The 18,950-nt window shown below is 46.0% G+C and overlaps 3 protein-coding genes and 1 long non-coding RNA gene across 5 annotated transcripts; 2 read left to right on the top strand and 2 right to left on the bottom strand.

Annotated features, from left to right (window-relative positions):
- Positions 1–974: 974 nt before the first annotated feature.
- Positions 975–2,303, top strand: LOC139352974 (uncharacterized). The gene is made up of 2 exons (XR_011604044.1): positions 975–1,453; positions 1,573–2,303. It is a non-coding gene; the product is annotated as an uncharacterized lncRNA (long non-coding RNA).
- On the bottom strand, positions 1,796–7,591 carry prd1 (pruning defect 1). Its single transcript, XM_036819479.3, has 10 exons — positions 7,435–7,591; positions 6,285–7,238; positions 5,341–6,225; positions 4,333–5,168; positions 4,110–4,262; positions 3,643–4,046; positions 3,372–3,585; positions 3,108–3,308; positions 2,685–3,050; positions 1,796–2,622 (listed from the first exon to the last, which is right to left on the bottom strand). The coding sequence occupies exons 2-10, from the start codon at positions 7,162–7,164 to the stop codon at positions 2,503–2,505; spliced, it is 4,059 nt and encodes a 1,352-aa protein (XP_036675374.3). The 5' UTR covers positions 7,165–7,238; positions 7,435–7,591; the 3' UTR covers positions 1,796–2,502.
- Positions 7,592–7,955: 364 nt separating this feature from the next.
- Positions 7,956–11,055, top strand: HisCl1 (Histamine-gated chloride channel subunit 1). Of its 2 annotated transcripts, none has more exons than XM_065865651.2 (7): positions 7,956–8,086; positions 8,172–8,510; positions 8,572–8,755; positions 9,075–9,384; positions 9,530–9,664; positions 10,328–10,707; positions 10,775–11,055. In XM_065865651.2, exons 2-7 carry the CDS (start codon positions 8,335–8,337, stop codon positions 10,919–10,921), a joined length of 1,332 nt encoding a protein of 443 aa, XP_065721723.2. In that variant the 5' UTR covers positions 7,956–8,086; positions 8,172–8,334; the 3' UTR covers positions 10,922–11,055. The 2 variants fall into 2 exon arrangements, with proteins under 2 accessions (XP_065721723.2, XP_036675314.2); XM_036819419.3 differs by having other exon boundaries at positions 7,962–8,111.
- Positions 10,982–18,744, bottom strand: Sbf (SET domain binding factor). The gene is made up of 11 exons (XM_017087318.4): positions 18,589–18,744; positions 18,116–18,234; positions 17,949–18,055; positions 17,552–17,872; positions 16,526–17,491; positions 15,458–16,467; positions 13,835–15,405; positions 12,190–13,777; positions 11,909–12,033; positions 11,766–11,848; positions 10,982–11,704 (listed from the first exon to the last, which is right to left on the bottom strand). Exons 2-11 carry the CDS (start codon positions 18,168–18,170, stop codon positions 11,612–11,614), a joined length of 5,919 nt encoding a protein of 1,972 aa, XP_016942807.4. The 5' UTR covers positions 18,171–18,234; positions 18,589–18,744; the 3' UTR covers positions 10,982–11,611.
- Positions 18,745–18,950: the final 206 nt, after the last annotated feature.

The following is an 18,950-nucleotide window of genomic DNA, read 5'->3' as shown; positions in this document are numbered from 1 at the left end:
AAAAAATGGAATATATAATACATTTTTCTATTGAATTTTAGAGATTACCCTGTGAGATATGGAATTCCGAAGAACAAAGCTTAAAAAGATTGTTTTTTTTTTGGCATAACAAAATTTAAAAAAAAATGTATCTTTAAGATACGACTCGACTTTACGCATCAACTTGCACGTAGGGTATGCGCAGATCGGTGACGACTGTCCACAAGAAAACGCACACACAATGCGCCTTGTATTTTTATTTGGTTTTCCAACTTTTTGGGGTTGTGTGGTATTGCTGTGCACTTATACGTTTACATGTGAATGTCCGTATGTACTGGCGTATGTACCGTGTGTTTTCAAGTATCTATGTTTGGTTATATGCTTGTGTGCATGTATCTGGATCTGTTTGCCCACGGATACGGATGGGAAGAGGTGCAGAGGAGAGGAGGAGAGGAGTGAGCGAGAGAGCAGAGCGTTCTCGAGCGCATTGCTCTCGTTGCATTCAATTCTGCTTCTTCTGCTTCTGCTTCTGCTGTGTGTTGTATTAATGAAAGTGAGTCCAGCAGCGAAAGAAAGCAGGCCGTGGAACTAAGACAAGTTCTGTTTCTGATTCTGCCTCTGCCCCTGTTCTCCTCCTTCGTGGCTCGCAAGTGTTTTCATGTTTTCCAGACCCACGGCAAAGGGTTCGAGATCGGTACAATACCGCCCCCTAGGAGTTCCGACCCATTTTCAAGTCACTGATCTAATCCGTCTTGAACTCTATGGTATTTGAGCTGACAGTTAAATGTTTTTTATCACATATGCATTTAAAATATTAGCATAAATAATAAATTGATCGAAATGTATCCCAATTTATTGAAATATTTTCTTTAAGTATTAAATACCCTGTACTCATGAAATCAATATCAAATTTTTGAAATCTATTTAAAGAGTTTGATGTAATATTTTGAAATTAGAAAATACTTTTAGATAAAAACGATCGTTATGCAAACGTTATGACCCAAATAAAATTCAAAATAGAAGAGCAGGGCACTTGCTAGTCGTTCCGACTGCACTTAATTTTTATGTGTTAATGCACACACACACTTGCACTTGCATAAATGCCTGTGTGTGCTTGTCTGTATGTCTTGCTCATTCTTGTTTTTTCCTGTTGCAGTCTTGTCTTCTACTCGTTTTATTAAGAGGGTTGGAGTTTTTTTACGTTCTCTCACATTCTCCTTGCTTCGTCTCTCACTCTCTTGCTTTCTCACTCTCTCTCTCTGGAGATGGCCCTCTCTTTCTACCGCGCTTGAATTGAACCTTTTGAATGCAATGCTTTGTTTAGCTTGATTTTCGAGCAATTGCAACTGTTACATGTGTTTTATCTAGAATTTATATGCACATTTTCCAATTATGAATTATATTGCCCGGCGACCGGGGGAAATGTTTCGAATATCGGCTAATATACCTTAAACTCGATCACCGGCACTATCAGGTATTCAGATACACTCACACATGGGCGCAGAATGTACCTGCAGATACATAAGTACATGCACACATAAACCATGTATATTAATGTTATGATATCTGTATGTAACCCGTTTCCCTATTCAGCATCCTCTCAAGACCCCCATCCCCATCTCCCTCGCACATCCACTCATCATCATGACCATGCAGGTCCCCGTACTCCTACAAATCTTTTCAACTAATACCCGACTTAGGAGCACGAAACCCCTTTCCTTTCCTTTCCCATGCGGCCAGGATAAACCCTATCACCACTTGCAATAATTGAAAATGTCAAGGACCATCACTCAAAGAGCTTAGAATAAAATAAAAATGCGTTTCTTAATGGCGTTTATTCGTTTTATTAATTATCATGAGCTTTTAGTGGGCTGAAAGGCTTACGGGCAAAAGGTCGGGCGTTGGGAGGGGTATTTAATCTATGCTAATTGAAAAAGACAGGCACAGCATTGCAAAAAAAGATTAACTCCACCTTGCACACCACTCCTAATACACATTTATAAACGATTATGTTTAGTTTAGCTATTTAGCTATTTAGCCATATATTGTTATTTTTATGTCATATGGATATGATCCTTGGACCAATAGAGCACACCCCAAAACATAATATTCGGATTACATTCTCAATATTTATATAAGTTAGATTACGTATGTATAATATTTGTCCTTAATTTTCTGTGCAATATTTGTACACAATGTATTTATAAAAAGGTAAGAAATAATGAATGTAGAAAACAAGTACAAACTAAATAACCTACAAAAGAAGTAGACCAAAGATCAGCGATTTTAAGGTTAATATCACAAAAATTATTCAAATGATCTGTTACGAAGCGCAAATGAATGAATGAGTCAAGCGGAGGGCAGGCATTACAAAATCATAATACATAATACCGACTATATAGATACCAATACTTTCTGTTCTTTAGCTATTTGAGTATTCAGGATAGAATATTTAACGCTTGAGTTATATGGAAATATATAATTTTCTATTTGTAAATGGAGTATATATTGGCCATGGCCACGTTAACCCAGCGCAGCCGAAAGCAGGGGCTCCCAGGCCCTATTAGTGTCCAAATAGAGTTGGTTGCACTGCTCGGCCAGAGAGTCGCCGTCGTCTAGTATGGTTATTGGAAATAGATCGTTCTGTAAAAGTCAAAAAGTGAATTATTTTCGAGTTTGGAATGGAAAATAAACGATCAACCTACATTTTTAGACTGCCAAAGTTGCTCGAGCAACCGCAGAAAACGTTGCATTTCCATACTGCTGGCAAAGAAGATCACCAAATCGTCCAAATTTTCTAGCGGAGCCTCCTGACAGGAGAATTCCAGTATGCACCACCAAGTTTCGCACCGTGAGGTTATCTTAATGCCCGTCATCGCTTTAATGTCCGCACAGGTGAGTATCGCCAAGCCGGAGTTCTTTCCATAAACACTAGTCATTCGCTGCGATTTTCCGGGTGACGTTGCATTTTCCTTCGAGGCAGCCGGCTCGTTTGTTTGCTTAGTGGGCGTGGAGCTCAGCGAGGAGTACGACTGTTGAGTGCGTGTGGGCGTACTTATGGTGGAGCCCATCTAAAATTTAAATGGATTACTAGGTAGTTCTATTTGTTAAAAATAAAGCACACTTACCAAGCTGCTGGTTTCAAAAACACTGAGCAGCTCCTCTTCAAGCAAAACTTCCTTGTTCTCCGGAGCGTCTACGTTGCCATTAGCCTGCTGGCTTATTTGTCGTAAGGGAGCCGAAAAGTCTTCACGCAAGGTTATCAGATGGTTTTCTGTAACAATTAAAGTGCATCCCAGGGTTTTGTGTCTCTCGTCTTGAAGCACAAGCTAAAAGCCAAGACAATAAAATATTTATAGTTTACTTTTATTATTAGTTATGTATATACTTACACCACTGGCTGATTGAAGGAGGGCCTGGAGCCACTCGGAGGCCACATACTCGTCGGGCGCTGCCATTTGCAGTAGCTCACCCTTTAGCGTCATCTCGAAGCAATGCGGTCGCTCCGATTTCACAGTTCGCTGGGCGCCCTGACACTCGGCGAGGGCCACGGCCCAGCTGGGAAGCCTCTGGGTTGAGTCGTTAAACATATACAACACACCAGCTCTATAAAATAAATATATGTTAAATCAAAATCCTCCCAAAGCAAAGGGATTTACGAACTTTAGTAGAAAGAATCCTGGTTGCCAGTATATCCTTGTGGCTGCTGATGTGCTTGTGGTCTGCTTGAGTCGTCGGTGCATGAGGAACCCCTTGATGGAAGGTCCCAGGAGTTCGCTAGGCGATTCCACTCGCATTGCCCCGCCAGCTGGCACATTAACCACGGCATAGAACAACCAGTGCTCAGCCACGCCCACGCAACTGTTTGCGCGGACAAAAGCCTGCAGTGGAGCCAAATGCTCTAGAGTTAGCTGGCCAACTGCAGGCAGGGTGGAGCCACTACGTCGGGCACACAGCTCCAGATTGGCCACCAGAGATCCAGCTGGATAGGGTCCACCTGCGAGCAGAACCTGCTGCATGTCCCGCGTGCTGTTGCTGAGCAAAACGGTGTTGCCAAAGGGTCCCATCTAAAAGGATTTTTGAAAAATATTTATAAGTAAATGTGTCGAAAAATAGTAATTTTATATTACCAGTATAACATCCAAGTCCTTGTAGGCCAACACAAACTTCACACACAGATTATTTCGGTCCATATTTGCCACATACAAGGTTTTGTCTGTGAGTAGAACTAGAACAGGTGTCATAATGCCATCAACGCTGTAGCCGGTATACAGTTTAAAAACCTGAGAAAGATGATTGAATTTGGTTAATAAGTTTTGAGCTATAAAATATATAAGTAAAACTATAATCTACCTTCATAAGCTGCTCATTTGCTTGATGTAAATTGAGCAAGGACTTTCCCTTGAAAACATCAATCGATATCTCTCCGATGCCAAGTTCAAAATTGGATGAGGTGCCGGGAAAATCGTTATCCAGACTAATGGCAAGTTCCCGGCGCGGTGAGTTAGTCCCGCACATCTCGATCTCCATGGCAATCTCTGCGTTTAGGTCATCTATCAACTCGTAGTTCTTTGGCCGCGCACCCTTTACATAGAGATCGGAACCCGTGCTCCTCTGTTCGGTTCGCAATTTGTCGGCGAAGAAATTATTCTTGCGTATGGAGGTCTCCATGATTTTCTTTTGCGTCACATTGCGAAGGAAACGATTTATAAGCGAGGTTTTGGCCGCCGGAGCAGGCGGCTTCAGCAAATGAGCGTAGTCCACATCTGTATAGTCTACGATGACTAGATCGCTGTCCATCGAACGTTTGTCGTTAGTCGTATCCGTGGTGGTGATGGTTAGTATGTCGTCGAACTCCTCGCTGAGGATAGTGCTCTTCGAGTCGCGACCACTGCCACCAGGTCCACCGCGTCCCGCCGCCAAATAGCTGCTTGGGCTGTGAAGACTCCGACTCTGATGGGAATGCTGTTGGTCGTAGTAACGGGGCGGCTGCAAGGGTTGTCCCCGCTTCTTCAGCGGAGAGGGAAGATGACGGGAATGACGCTCGGCATTGCTCAGCTGTGGGTTCATCACGATCTTATGGTTACTGCTGGTGTTGGAACTGGGTTCGGATATGGTGGATGAGGAGTAATCCCGGGGAAGCTTGCCCGCAGGTGGTGCTTGCTGCTGCGGCTTTGATGTTTTTGAAGCTGGAATAGATACATGTTTAATATTTTTACTTTTAGAAGAAAATTTACAAAATAGATGCATGATTGGGGGATGTGTGTATGTAAATTAAAATTATGTCAATCAATAAGGCTACTAATTTTAGAGCTTTTATGAGAACAATATGAAGACCGATCTCAAAAAAGAATGACTTACCGAAATGGTTATCTGTGACTGCCGGCTCCTTTTCAACTGGTGTGGCTACAGCATTTGAGCTCTCCTTGAAGCTGCGAAAGAAGTTACTGAATGTCTTGGCTATGGGAGCGTCCAAAAATGATTTCTTGATCTGACTAGCTGCCGGCTCTGCGATGGGAGTGTTCTGCTCCAGCAAACTGGCCACGCTGTTGTGCTGGTTGCCGAAGGAGAGTTCGGATTGCGGCTCACCCGTCTCGTAGGATACTCCGGTGTGCTCGAAAACGGTGCTCTCGCAGTTGATTATAAACTTGCTGCGGAATTCGCCCTGTGCGCTGCCCATTGGCACTGTTTCCTTATCGAATTCTTCTTGGCGGTGCAACATCAGTGACTGTTTCGACTCCATCGGCGAGGCTTCCGTGGAGCCGGCACCGTCGTCTTCGTTTTTGTGACGCAACTGCTCATCTACATTGTGCACGAATTTCTTAACTGGTTGTGCCTGCTTGCTGCCATCGAGACTCTTGCTGAGGAATGGCTTTGCTTTGAGGGTTGGTGACTCGGCCACTGGCCGCGCTTTGTGCTCGGGTGTTTGCTCTGGGACGCACTCGACCACCGCTTGCAGGTCCTCTGAGCCCTCGGGCACTCCGCGCTCCGGCAGAGGCATGGTGAAGATGCTTTTCAGCGAGCCAAAGATCATCTTGCTACTGTTGTCCAGCAACTGGTGCTTGATGTCGTGCACGTTGAACTTCTTCACCCGCCCATTGAGATCCTGCTCCAGGATGACGTTCGTCTGTCGTTTGGTTTTCTTCAAGCAGCTCGACTTCGGCTTTTTCTCCTTGTTCCAAACTGACTTGATCTTGGGACTGTCGGCATCGCCGATATTAGGCTCTGAGTAGTAACAGTTTTCACCTGGTTTGTAAGGGATAACTGATAAGTATTTATCACGCACTTAAACTACATTATCTTACCGATTAGATTGTTGTTGGCGTTGCTCATGCCAATGCAATCGCAGGAGCTGCTCTTAGCCTGCTCGTACTGCTTGCGATTCGCATTGGAGTTCTTGTCCTGCTCGTCGGAGTCTAGACTGGAGTTGGAGCTGCTGCAGTTACACTTGTAGAGCCGCGCTTGTTCCTCCTGCTTCTCGCCCGCAGGACCGTATTCGAAGACACCTGAGGTGTCGTAGTGCAGACCGGGCGCCTCATCGGTGTCGAAAATGTTGTCGTAGTCCAGGACATCGGAGCAGGCATTTCGGTAGACCAGATGTCTCTTGCGCCTGGCACCTCCGCCGCCCGTAGCCTCCTCGCCATCGTCTTCCCGGCCAGCGGCACAGATTTCATTGGGTCCCTCTGACCGTTCCCGGTCCGGACACCAGGAATATCGTCCCGGAGCGCCGGCCACGCCCGCTGAGTTGGCGAAGGCCAGCTTCCGGCCGTTCTTGTAGGTGATAAAGCCATGCTCTATGTGAATGTTGTCGGTACGAGTGTTCTTCAGGATGTCCTCATGGAAGGACACTCGCTTCTTGGGGGTTTTGGAGGCGGACGAAGCCTTGTGCACCTTGCGTCGGTAGACAATCTTCTCCGTGGTGTCAAACGTGGAGCACTCGCTGATGGTCATGGACTCCTCGGGAGCTACTGTCACATTAGAGTTGGGATCCACTTGGGGCAGGGGCCGCACGTTCTCCTCGTAGGAGCAGATGGACTCCACCATCACATCGCTGTTCTCCGAGTCCAGGAGTTGAACTCCCGAATCGCTGGGCGTGGTGTCCTCCATGGTGCTGCTGTTCAGGCTGGAGCTCATCTTGTCCATGCCCATATTGTTGTTGGCCTTGGGAAACAGCGGGGACTCCATGGTGGTCGCTTTTCCGATTTTCGCACTTGTCAAGAGAGTTTTCTGCGCAGTGGTTTTTTCCAAATGTTGTTAACCTTTGGAAATTTTCAAAATTCGTTTAACCATTATTTGTGTATCTCGGCGTTCTTGCTATTAATCAATATCCACAAGTTGCACAATGCGCCGCAGCGAAATCGCGTCACTGCACAAAGGAAAATGACCCCTGACCCCCACCACCCCGTGTAAAATAGCACCGGGATTGATTTACAATCTTTGGATTTCGTAACTCACCTGCGATTGTATCGCAGGAATCCATGTTACTTTGGGTCAGGGTGGTTTGTTTTTACTTTTCTACTTGTATTTTCGTTTTTATTTATAGGTATTTCGCCACTTGTACATTTTTGAATGGCCAAAAAAAACCCTTGGCAAGTGAAACAATCAATATTTTGACCTCCCAGAGTTGCCAACTCTGCGAACAGCTGATTGCGCGCCAGCGCTGCCAGACCTGAAATGTAGTTGGCAACGCCAACCGTTTCAAAAGGGCCAAGTTTCGGTTTTCAAATATTTACCAGTTTCGGTTTTAAAAAGATTTACCTAAATAATTTTTAGGTGTTGTTAAATGTTCAACACAAATTAATTCAAGTTGGCTTTAAGTGTAAGAAAAAAAAAATTGGTTAAACATTTTTTTTTTTAATTTATGATTTCAAACTTGATAACATAACCGGAACACTTTCTGAAAAACTAGAATCTTTGGTGAAAGGGAACGCCGGAACTCACCCGATAAAACAGTTTTGTGCCATCGGTCGTTGGCGGTTATTTCGCGGAGACAAGTTGATTTTCATAATTCACAGATATTATTCGCAAATACAGAGTGCTCATTCAAATTAATGCCCTTGTCAGTCGGTACGCACATCTTTTCCTCTTTGCCGTTTCACTGGCCGGGGTCAGTTGTCAATTTGAAAAGTAGTGTAGGCGAATGCCAATGAAAGCGAATGAAACCTTAGAAATTAATTTATCACACTTTGCAGCACATCACAATCGTCGCGATAACTCTGCCGTTTCGTTTGTTTATTGGTTTTTGCAGAGGGACGAGTTAAATATAATTCCCCGCACAGCACCATTGTTAAGTAATCCTCTCCAGAATTCAGTTCCAATTTCAAAAGCACCCAGAGATGAGCCACGTGAAATGACATGGGCTGCGGGAGCAATGTGTCCCAGAGGAATAATACTAAAGCCGAAGGTAGTGTGCTCATAATGCAAAGGCCAACTAGCAAATTGGTAGAATTCAGGTTCCTCATTGCGGTGGTAATATATCTGCACGCGCTGGAGCAATCGATCCAGCAGTGTCATTGTGTTCATGGTTTCAGGTGGGTGCCAGTGCGTTTGCCCAGTTTCATCAGATTTTACAAGGCTGTTCCACACTTGCAGAAATAACACGGAGAGCGCCGAGCTGGTCTCCCACTACGAGTCGAGTTTGTCGCTCCCGGACATCCTGCCCATTCCCTCCAAGACCTACGACAAGAACCGGGCTCCCAAGCTCCTGGGCCAGCCCACAGTCGTCTACTTCCATGTCACGGTCCTCTCGCTGGACTCCATCAACGAGGAGTCCATGGTGAGTCATGATACAACCATTAGAAGAATCATTTTCATCAAGATCAATTTAATTCTCACACCATATAATTCACAATTTATAAATTATTATTTAATGCAATGTTATTAAGTCATCCAATAATGGTATAGAACCCAAGAATATTAAAGACTTACAAAGATTAGAATTTTAAAAATCCATTCATAATAATTATAATATTTATAAACAAGTCTGGTAAAACTCCATCATTACCATCATAAGAAAAGTCGAATCTTTGATCTCCAAATCTATTTTTGCTTTCTCATAATTCTTCGTTCCATTTAATGGTATTTCCTTATCGCAGACCTATGTGACGGACATCTTCCTTGCACAAAGCTGGCGTGATCCTCGCCTGCGGCTGCCGGAGAACATGAGCGAACAGTATCGCATATTGGATGTCGACTGGTTGCACAGCATCTGGCGGCCCGATTGCTTCTTCAAGAACGCCAAGAAGGTCACCTTCCACGAGATGAGCATTCCGAACCACTATCTCTGGTTGTACCACGACAAAACGCTGCTCTACATGTCCAAGCTCACGTTGGTTCTGTCCTGCGCCATGAAGTTTGAGTCCTATCCACATGACACACAAATCTGCTCCATGATGATCGAGAGTTGTAGGTGGAAATGTGGAATTTTTGTTATCCCGAACCTGCCCAAACCTTTATTGCTTGAAAGTTTCCATTCCGCTTCTTGAATAACACTCATTTGTATGGTTAAAGTGATATTTGATACCAGAACTTAACGAGCTCTGATTGGCAGTATCCCATACGGTGGAGGATTTGGTATTCATTTGGAACATGACCGACCCACTGGTGGTCAATGCGGAGATTGAGCTGCCACAGCTGGACATATCAAATAACTACACGACCGATTGCACCATAGAGTACTCAACGGGTGAGAATAGATATTATTAAATCGTAAAATAGGAATTTATATTAATATTAGGTAGCTTTTATTATTATAATAATTATTTATAATTAATCATTATAATATAATTATACAAAATGAGACCCTGAACTAGTTGGTCCAAAAATCACAATCGTCATTTTTTGCACAAAAAAGAAGCAGTTTTTTGGCCACCATAAAGCGAAAAAGGGTCAGAATAAGGAGTGCCATACCTCGTTGAGCTCGTAATTAAATTTCCAATCGATTGGCGTTCAGGCCTGAAAACTTTAATTTGTGACGATTTTTCGCAAAAATAGATGATGTAACCCCTAATGAAAAATGCAAAAATTGGTCAAAAAATAAATTTCCCGAAAAGTGACGGCGATAGTGAGCCTAGATTGTAAACTGCTTAGAACAGTTGGTCTTTTTTCTGTACGCCTCTGTTTGACTAAATTATGACCAAAAAACAGCTTCAAAAAACGATATTTTTGAGCAAAATCCCAATCCTTTTAAGTCAATATAGGGATCTGACTATTAACTATTAAATTTGTAAAGAAACTGAGTTTATTGACAACTAAAAATTTTAGTTTTAGTTTTGATTGATAGTAACAGTTGATTGAGATACAATTATTTATTTAATTTAGTTATTGTTTTTATTATTGCACCTCGTAGGCAACTTCACCTGCCTGGCCATTGTGTTCAATTTGCGACGACGCCTGGGCTACCACCTGTTCCACACCTACATACCCTCGGCTTTGATCGTGGTCATGTCGTGGATATCGTTTTGGATAAAGCCGGAGGCGATTCCAGCCCGCGTCACCCTGGGAGTGACCTCCCTGCTGACCCTGGCCACCCAGAACACCCAGTCGCAACAGTCGCTGCCGCCGGTGTCGTACGTGAAGGCCATAGACGTCTGGATGTCGTCCTGCTCGGTGTTTGTCTTCCTCTCGCTGATGGAGTTCGCGGTGGTCAACAACTTTATGGGACCGGTGGCCACCAAGGCCATGAAGGGCTATTCGGACGAGAACATCAGTGACCTGGATGACCTGAAGGTGAGTTGGAAGACGAACCTTTACACAAGTATCTCCCCCGGCTGACGCCTCTCAGTCTGCCCTACAGCATCATCGGGAATCGATTATTGAGCCCCAGTACGACACTTTCTGCCATGGCCATGCCACAGCCATCTATATAGACAAGTTCTCGCGCTTTTTCTTCCCGTTTTCGTTCTTTATACTCAATATTGTCTACTGGACAACGTTCCTATGATGGATGATGGGAAAGTTTCAACGAAGGAATCGAACGTAAACAATAATAATACCAAGCGCATTTGTTTAAAAATGTATATTATCGTTTGTAAGCCACAAATAATTGCATTAAAGTATGTATTATATTGATTATCATGTAGTGTATAAATAAAGGAAAGCGTTTAATAATAGGGTTTAGTTTAGAGGAAGCAACCAAGAAATGCATTTCAATTGCGCAACAAAGGTGGAATAATCTTTGGTAAATTCACTATAAACCTATATAGTTTATAAAAAAAATTATATCAAAAACTTGCGGGAGTGGCTTTTTCCATTCTATCGTTAATTTATCATATAGTCTGATTTTTTGTTTGTTTATATAATCACATAATTTTATAGTTTCTTTACATTCACATTTACAGATGGATTTCATTCTTTAACTAACGTTTCACTTGTTGCTTGGCATAATTGTTGCTAACGATTATGTTAATGGGTACGAGCGATTTCTCAAATCAACTAAGGAAATTCTAAAGTGATAGTTTAGCTATGATATGATGGCAGAGCCACAGATTCAAAATATTAATACATACGCAGCGAACTGGAAACATACTGATTTATCCTACAACAGAACTTTGCATCGCGCCGTACAAAACAGAACGGAAGGGAAGGTTAACCAAATTCAGGAGATGAAATATGGATCCATTTCCGCGTCAATCTATTGTAAACATGCCTGCAACTTTTCAATCCACTCCTGTGCCAGATTTGCATTGACTGCGTAGAAATTGTAGGTGCGCTTTGATGTTTTCAGCTGAAATTGATTGGGAAAAGTTACATTTTGTATTTAGTTTTTTATTTTTCATATAACTTACATCAAAAAATCCCTTCATATCTACGCGTTTGGCGCCAATTTGTGCAGGTTGTGCGGCAGTTACTGATTGCACCTCAGCCAATTCTATAAAGGTATTTAAAATATTACTAAAAATTTATTAGAAGGGTTATTAAATATAAGTACCAATGATGCCCTTGGGAGCGGTGTCCTCAGAGGTGTCATAGTAACGGAGTTGATGCTTTATAGAGTCTAGAACAAACCAGCGCTGTTTCCATCCTTTGAGCAAGGCGCCTCGTTTGTACAGATGTCTTCGGAAATTAAAGGAAATATATTAAATATTTATATTGCCAGCTATTATTATATTGTGAACCCAGTTAAACGTTTAGCTAGACAACAGGTTTTGTTCATGGAACTTTCCTAGATGACTTTTATATTTTAAGAAGTTCTGAAAGCTAATAACTCACCCTTCGTGCGTCCGATTTTCGGCCACGTTACTGCTAAACTGGTTGTAGAAGTGATGGCTGGAGGTGCGCGCCGTCGTGGCGGCGCTGGAAGCGATGCTGGCTGTGTCGCCTTGCGACATGTTCACATTCGGCGGCCCCACAGCTCCATCGATGGCCTTGTACTTTGTGCAGTTCTTCATAGAGTGCTCCGTGCATTTCTCGTGGTAGGAGTTACCGCAGTCCATGCACCGGTAACCCACTGGGCCCCAGAGCAGCTTGGTGCAGTGGTTGCAGTTGGTGGGCGTGGTGTAGGGATGCTTCTCGAACCGATGCGGGTGGAAGTACTTGTCCTGGTAGCCTGCCAGCCGTCCCTTCATGATAATCTCCAGTGTGGATCGTTTGTGCTGGTGCGTCTGCACATAGATGTTGCCCAGCGACGTATTGCTAGCAACTGGCTCCACTTGTGGCACCACAAGACTGTTCCACACCTGCAGCCACTTTTGAGGAAGATGTCCTCGCTCCGTCTCCGCTTGCTTAACCTCGCTGAGCAGGCAGACATAGGCATTGGGATTACACTTCTCCAAGTTGTCGTAGCCGGCGGTAACGACCATGCGCTTCCCCTTCATCTCAGATAGATCGATTTCGTCGTCCACAGTGGTCACTTCCAAATCGTACGGCGCTCCCTGGGCAAGCTCCTCGTTGGTATAATAGCTCCATAGCTCCAAGGCTGCCACATTATTTTGCGGTCGCAGAATCATACTCTTGTCGCCTGAATACAGGAAATTATAAAATATGGGAGTCTTGTTATGCTGCCTTTCGATATAATCGAAGATGGAGTGTCCAATACGATTCAACGGTGTCCTTTGGCTCCTGATATCCAGGGGATACACATTGCACTCATCGTCGGATCCATTGGTCGCCATGCCACCGGTTCCAAACATACTCTTGGCATTCAGCGATCCCCGCTTGTCCTCCATTGCCGCAATGCCCGAATCCGAACGCTCAAGTTCACAGTCAAAAAGGAAGGTACGAAAGCGGCAGGACACTGAGTGATATGCCAGGAATCTTAAATAGAAGTCATTAAATTCGAAAGCCATTGGAAACTGGCGCTGCAGCTGATGAACCACATCCAGGAACTGCAGGAAGGTGGGAGCAAACGCAATATTTGTGTTTGCATGTGAGGGCTTCAGATTACTGCGATGGGCAAAACGATGGCCAAAAGCCAACCACTCCTTCTCCACGAGCACACGGAAACCGTCCAGACTGCGGTAGTAGGGATCCAAGCACAGCTGGGCTATTGAACTAAGCTGGGCGGTCACATCGGACCCATCCTCCAGCGAAAGCATCACGCTGCTCTCCTGCAGGTCGATGAGATCAACCACGGCACCAGCCAATTGCATCAGTGAGGAGATCTGCTGCAACCAATCGGACTGCTCCACCATCTTGGCAAAGCTTTGGCCATCCGCTTCGTTGGTATTGTGTGAGGGCATGCAGGCGCGAATCAGCTTCTTGAAAGCTGGTCTCGATTGCCTAATGTCCGGATAGTCCACGGGAATAAAGTCCGCACAGAAGTCCACATTCATGTTCGACTTGGCCTGAGATTTCTCCCCTGTGAAAAGGAAGTCAAATATAAGAAATTTAAAGAGAAAGGCAGATCTCTACTTACCCAATGCATAAAGCCGCATCTTGCGGAATGGATGTGCCGATGAGTTCTTAGGATTGCCTTTCATTGTTCCACTTTTGCCTCCTTGACTGGACTTGTTGCCATCACTAACATCCAGATTGTTTTTATGCTTGCGCGAGAGTTCCGGCGTCAGTGGCTGTCGATCGTCGGATGAGCTATGGCCCATCAACGAGCTCATCGAGAGATTCATGCCCGAGTACTGATTGTGAGCCAGCGGCGTGAGCTTTGGCATCGTGTTGATCAGGGCCAGGAAGTATTTATCCTGCTCCGGATAGTGCGTGACATCGTGATGGGCGTTTGTATTGCTTCCCGTGGTGTTTTTCAGCATACCAATGACCGATTTGCTATTGGGCTGACCACCCCGAATGAGCAGTGCACCATTGGCGTGCCGCCAAGTGGGCAGTGGTATGCGCTGGCCCTTAAAACAACGACCCAAATGCATTATTGCCGCATCGCTGCACTGAACGGGTGCCACAATTATTGCCGGATAGGAGCGGCAGGTGGCATAGCTGGTGTTCACATTGCTAATGCGGAAACCACGCTGCGCCTCCGCATCGAATCCTAGTCGCTTCCAGTCCTGTACATAGCTCCTTTCCCGCATTCGCTCAACATCCTTTGTTGTCAGCAATCTAGGCATGGCATTGTTTTGGGTTTCGAACTCATCTCCATCCTCCAGCTCGTCGTCGATAGATTGGGTTTCCTGGGCATCTGCACTTCCGTAATCAAACTCGGAGACCAACTTCCGCTTCGTTTGCTGCTTCTGCTTGAAACCCGCCTTTTTGGCCCCGCGGAGCAGCGTCTTTTTGGCAAATCCCTTTAGGGTTGAGTATTTCTCCTTCGTTTTCAACGGAGCCACACCTTGAAGCATGGTGCCAAAGGATTGAAAAGCGAAGTACTCAAACTCATCGAACGGATGGCGGGCTTTGCTCAATATTTTCCTAAAGCTTTCGATCTGCTCGGGAGTAACTTCCGGGTCGAAGGCCACCTTTATCAGTTGAAAGCTGCTGGAGCGCAGCTGCAGTCCTTCGGTCAGCGTTTGATCCAGATGGGCCAGGTACAGCACCGATATTTTCTTCTCCTTCAGCAGGGAGGCAATCGGAAAAGTGCGCACGATCACCTGCTCGCAGTAGAGCGGATCGCAGGGGGAACCCTTGAACACCACACGGTAGTTGGTGAGGAACAGAGCGCCCTCGGCGGGTATCAGGCACTGGGTTTCGTCTTCGCGTCCATCCGGCATAAGGAAGCAACGCAGGTGGTCGGTAACCAGGTCCTCTCCTGGCAGCAGACATGGTGTTTGAATCTTAGGCTTTTGCACATGCGGATGGCGCTTGGCCTCCAGATAGACCGGTTCCAGGGATTCGATGTGCATGTGCACCACACCCGGCACCATGTCGTGCAGGTTGCGTATGTGTTCGGAGGTCACACCACCTTCGGTACAAACGCTGTCAATGAAGCGAGAAATTGTCTTCCCAACCGTGACGCCAATTTCCAGAGCATTGTTCTCTTCGAATCCTTCGTCGGAATGTTCGCTCAGGCTGTGCGAGCCCATAATACTGTAATTACAAACGATTAGGCATAATTTCAAATACTTATTACAGGTCTTACCTATTGGAAACACTCTGATTTTCTTCCAGGCGAAACGCAGGTTTAGGCTTACTAGCTGCATCTACATTCACGTCGAGCGGAATAAGAAGGGAGACCATACGGTTGGCAAAGTGAATAGCCTGGCTGTACAACGTAGACTCCTCCGACTTGGCCAGCTCGGCCTTCTTCTCCTCCTCGATGGTGGGACTTTTTCGCAGCTGTTCAGCCGTAATCTCAAGAGCCGTCGGCTCCTCCAGCGGAACCTCGTCTAACACACAGTTTGCCTCCTTTTGATGCTCGTTCTGACGACGGTGAAGCAGGTACAATGCCTTTATCTGACCCTGGACATCCTGGAAGAATGTAGACTCCCAGAACTGATGGTTCTTCCATATGGCGTGATCTTGTATCTCTGTGTAGGCAAACTGCACCACTCCTGTCGATAGCTTGCGACAAAATATGGTGGACATGGGCAGCAGAGCCGCAGCCACTGTGTACTCGTCGATCCCGGAGGATTTGTGCAGTGCCTTGTTCATGAATCGCACAACCAACTCAAACTGCTGATGGTCCAGCACCGCCTTGTTGCCATGCACATACCCGAAGAACTCGCGGCACAGGATTAACCTCGCATCTCGATGCATCAAGGTTCGCATCACAGCAGGCAGCAGTTTCCTGGCGTCCGTAATCCGGTTCTCGAAGATGTATGACACACAGATGCGCAGCACCTCCAGTCGTCGCGCAGAGTTTTGGACATTGGGACGCACATCCAATGCCTCGGGCAACCTGGGTCCCATTGGAATGATCCGGTGCTGGTTTCGCGTCACATGGAAACGCTGTGGCACTCCGTTCTTGCGTATTCCCTCCTGGATGATTAGCTCCACCTTCTCAGAACTGATGCGCGGGAAGGCGGGCTGATGAATCCGCTGGAATGCGCCCTCCGGCGGGCGCAAGACTTTCTGGGCATAGTTTATGTGGGCCAGTGTACCCTCATTCTCGTAAAGAACGCGTCCCAATTCCTGGATATGTGTGAGTATCTGAAAGGTAGATGAAATGTATATAAAAGAACACCTTTTATATGTAATTAATAATTACGAGATTCCGATTCTGCGCCTCAGACTTGAGCAGTTCGTTCATGGAGCTGTACAGTTCATCCCAGGCGTCGGAGGCACGCCAGGGAGGTCCTCGTTCGTTGACGAACGTGGTGAAAAACATGCTGTCCAGCACACGGAACAGAAATTCGCTCTCGATCAGATCCCGGGCGCCGAGGAATCCAGCCTTGTGGAAGGTGATAACCGGCTTTGGATGAATCCGAATGATTGTTAGACAGGAGCGATATCCCTGCAGCAGCTGGGCGAAAAGACGCATGAATATGGCGCGAAGTTCCTTGTCGATCTGAGCGTCAGTCTTGGCCAGCGCAGATGGCCGCTCCAGCGTAGGAAACGCCAGATCCGCCTGCGCCAGGTTTGGGAACAGGATCATACTGAGCAGGTCCTGGGTCTGTTCCCACAGCGGTGAGGGAAGTATAGGAACAGGCGGAGTAAGCGACTCCGGAATGGTAACCAGGCCGCCATCCAAATCCACCACAATAACATCCAGCAGATCCGTAATCTCAGTTTGAAGTGAACTATGTATGCCCATGATGAATGGTGTGGGTGTGGACAGAACTTCCGTGAGTGGTGCCGGCAAAATGGGTATATACACATGCGTGTACCGAAAGGGATACATTAAAGCCACCAAAGCCCTGCAGCTATCCGTCAGGTGCCAATAACACTTGGACAAGAACAGTATTTTGTTCTCGGTCATCACGGCGCAGAGCAGGATCAGCACATTCTTGATACCCAGCTGCTTGAAAAGGAAGTGCACTCCACTTCCAGTTGTGGGCAGGGATGAGCTCTGTGGCGGCTGCAGGGACTGCTTGTCGCCAGCTCCTATGGAGAAACGCACCTGCGGCCCACCCGCCGGAGGAACTTGGATGCAGCCCAGAATGTTGCCGATGAGGGTCTCCAATGCGTAGGCCAGGTTTTCGATATACACCGTGTATATGGTGCCTAGGCAATTCTGCAAGTGGGGGTAAATGATTTTAAGCAATCACTAGGAAGAACTGAATTCTAATCTCACCTTGAAGGTGTCGGCGCAGTCCAATCGCGAGATGAGCACCAGACATTTGGGTGCATACATGACGCTGTGGTGCGTGATGGGCGCCGGCGTGGCTGCCGCTGCGATGCCATCCGTCGAGGAGGGGGTGGCCCCCAGCAGCCGGCTGTTCCCGATCGTCTCATCCTCGTCGTCAACGCTGCGCGTCTGGGTGATGGCCACCGTCTCGTGGAAGCTGAGGCAGGCGCAGTAGTGCTTGTTGGCATCGATGTCCGTCAGCACGGAGACGAAGAACTTGGGCTCCTGCTTTTCGTACGATAAACACCACCCAAGCGGTTGGCAGAACTGTCGAAACATATGTACGATTAGGGTAGAGTCAGATATGCGTGGAAATATGTGTGGAATGTTTGTGGCAACGCACCCATTCAATGCCCTCGATAAACGGAGTGTCCGGCCAATCTTTCTCGGGAAAACGCTGAACGATCTTGCCGCACGTCGGCTGCTGGCCACCCACATTGCTGGCGGTCTCTGGGGAGAAGGGAACAAGTGGAAGGAAGTCAGGAAATCAGGGGATTGCTAATTACTCACTCTCCTTATCGCTGTCGTAGCCGACTATTACGAAGTAATCAGCAAGCCGGGACATCTTGCCCAGCACATTGCCGGCCAGTCGTCTGGGATCGGTTCCTATGGGTACTTACTGGCCAAAACTGGGGAGTACAGAGTGTAGAATTTTTCTATGTTTTATTTTGGTTTTATTGTTGTTTCTGGTAGCAGGGGCAGCAGCAGCGGCAGATGGCAACTGCTCGCCAGTGCCGTCATCCAATTTGATATGCTAATTAGGCTCCGTCTCTGCGCTCGGCATAAATGATTAGCTATAGGTCCGAATTGTTGTTGTATTGTCTATAGCGCCCGGAGGCGTTTTTCAGGCTTTTCGAGTCGTCGAGTCTCCGTCTTCAATCTGTTTTTTTTCTTTTTGGTTTTAACCACACCCCGCCACGCAAAGAGGAAAAGTTCTCCGGGATCTGGGATGGCTATATCTATATATACATCCGTGCACACACCTCGCAGCCGGCTGCAGCCGAAATCCCCGCTCACTGCCTGCAAATCTCAAGGAATTCGGGCTATAATTATTATTTTTAAGTTTGCATAAAAAAAGATAGATGCAATACACAATAAATTCCGCGAATTATGCAACACTGTTTGGATCAGCTGGTGAAGAATATCGATAGCTTATTGCGCTATGTGGAGTATCGATAGGTTTTATTATAGTTAGTGGTTAATCGGCGCGTGTTCAAAAGATTGTTTGAATGAACTTATTAAAGATTTTGAAATTTCAAGGTGTTTGCTAAATCACATACCTAATCTTTGTTAATTTTGGTGTAACACTTATTTTTTCAGATTATTCAATATTCAATTTCTAGGT

The sequence above is a fragment of the Drosophila suzukii genome, chromosome 3 (assembly GCF_043229965.1).
Source record: "Drosophila suzukii chromosome 3, CBGP_Dsuzu_IsoJpt1.0, whole genome shotgun sequence".
NCBI classification, from domain to species: Eukaryota; Metazoa; Arthropoda; class Insecta; order Diptera; family Drosophilidae; genus Drosophila; species Drosophila suzukii.
The sequence above is the reverse complement of the archived record's forward strand: the minus strand, read 5'-3'. Positions and strand labels throughout refer to the sequence as shown.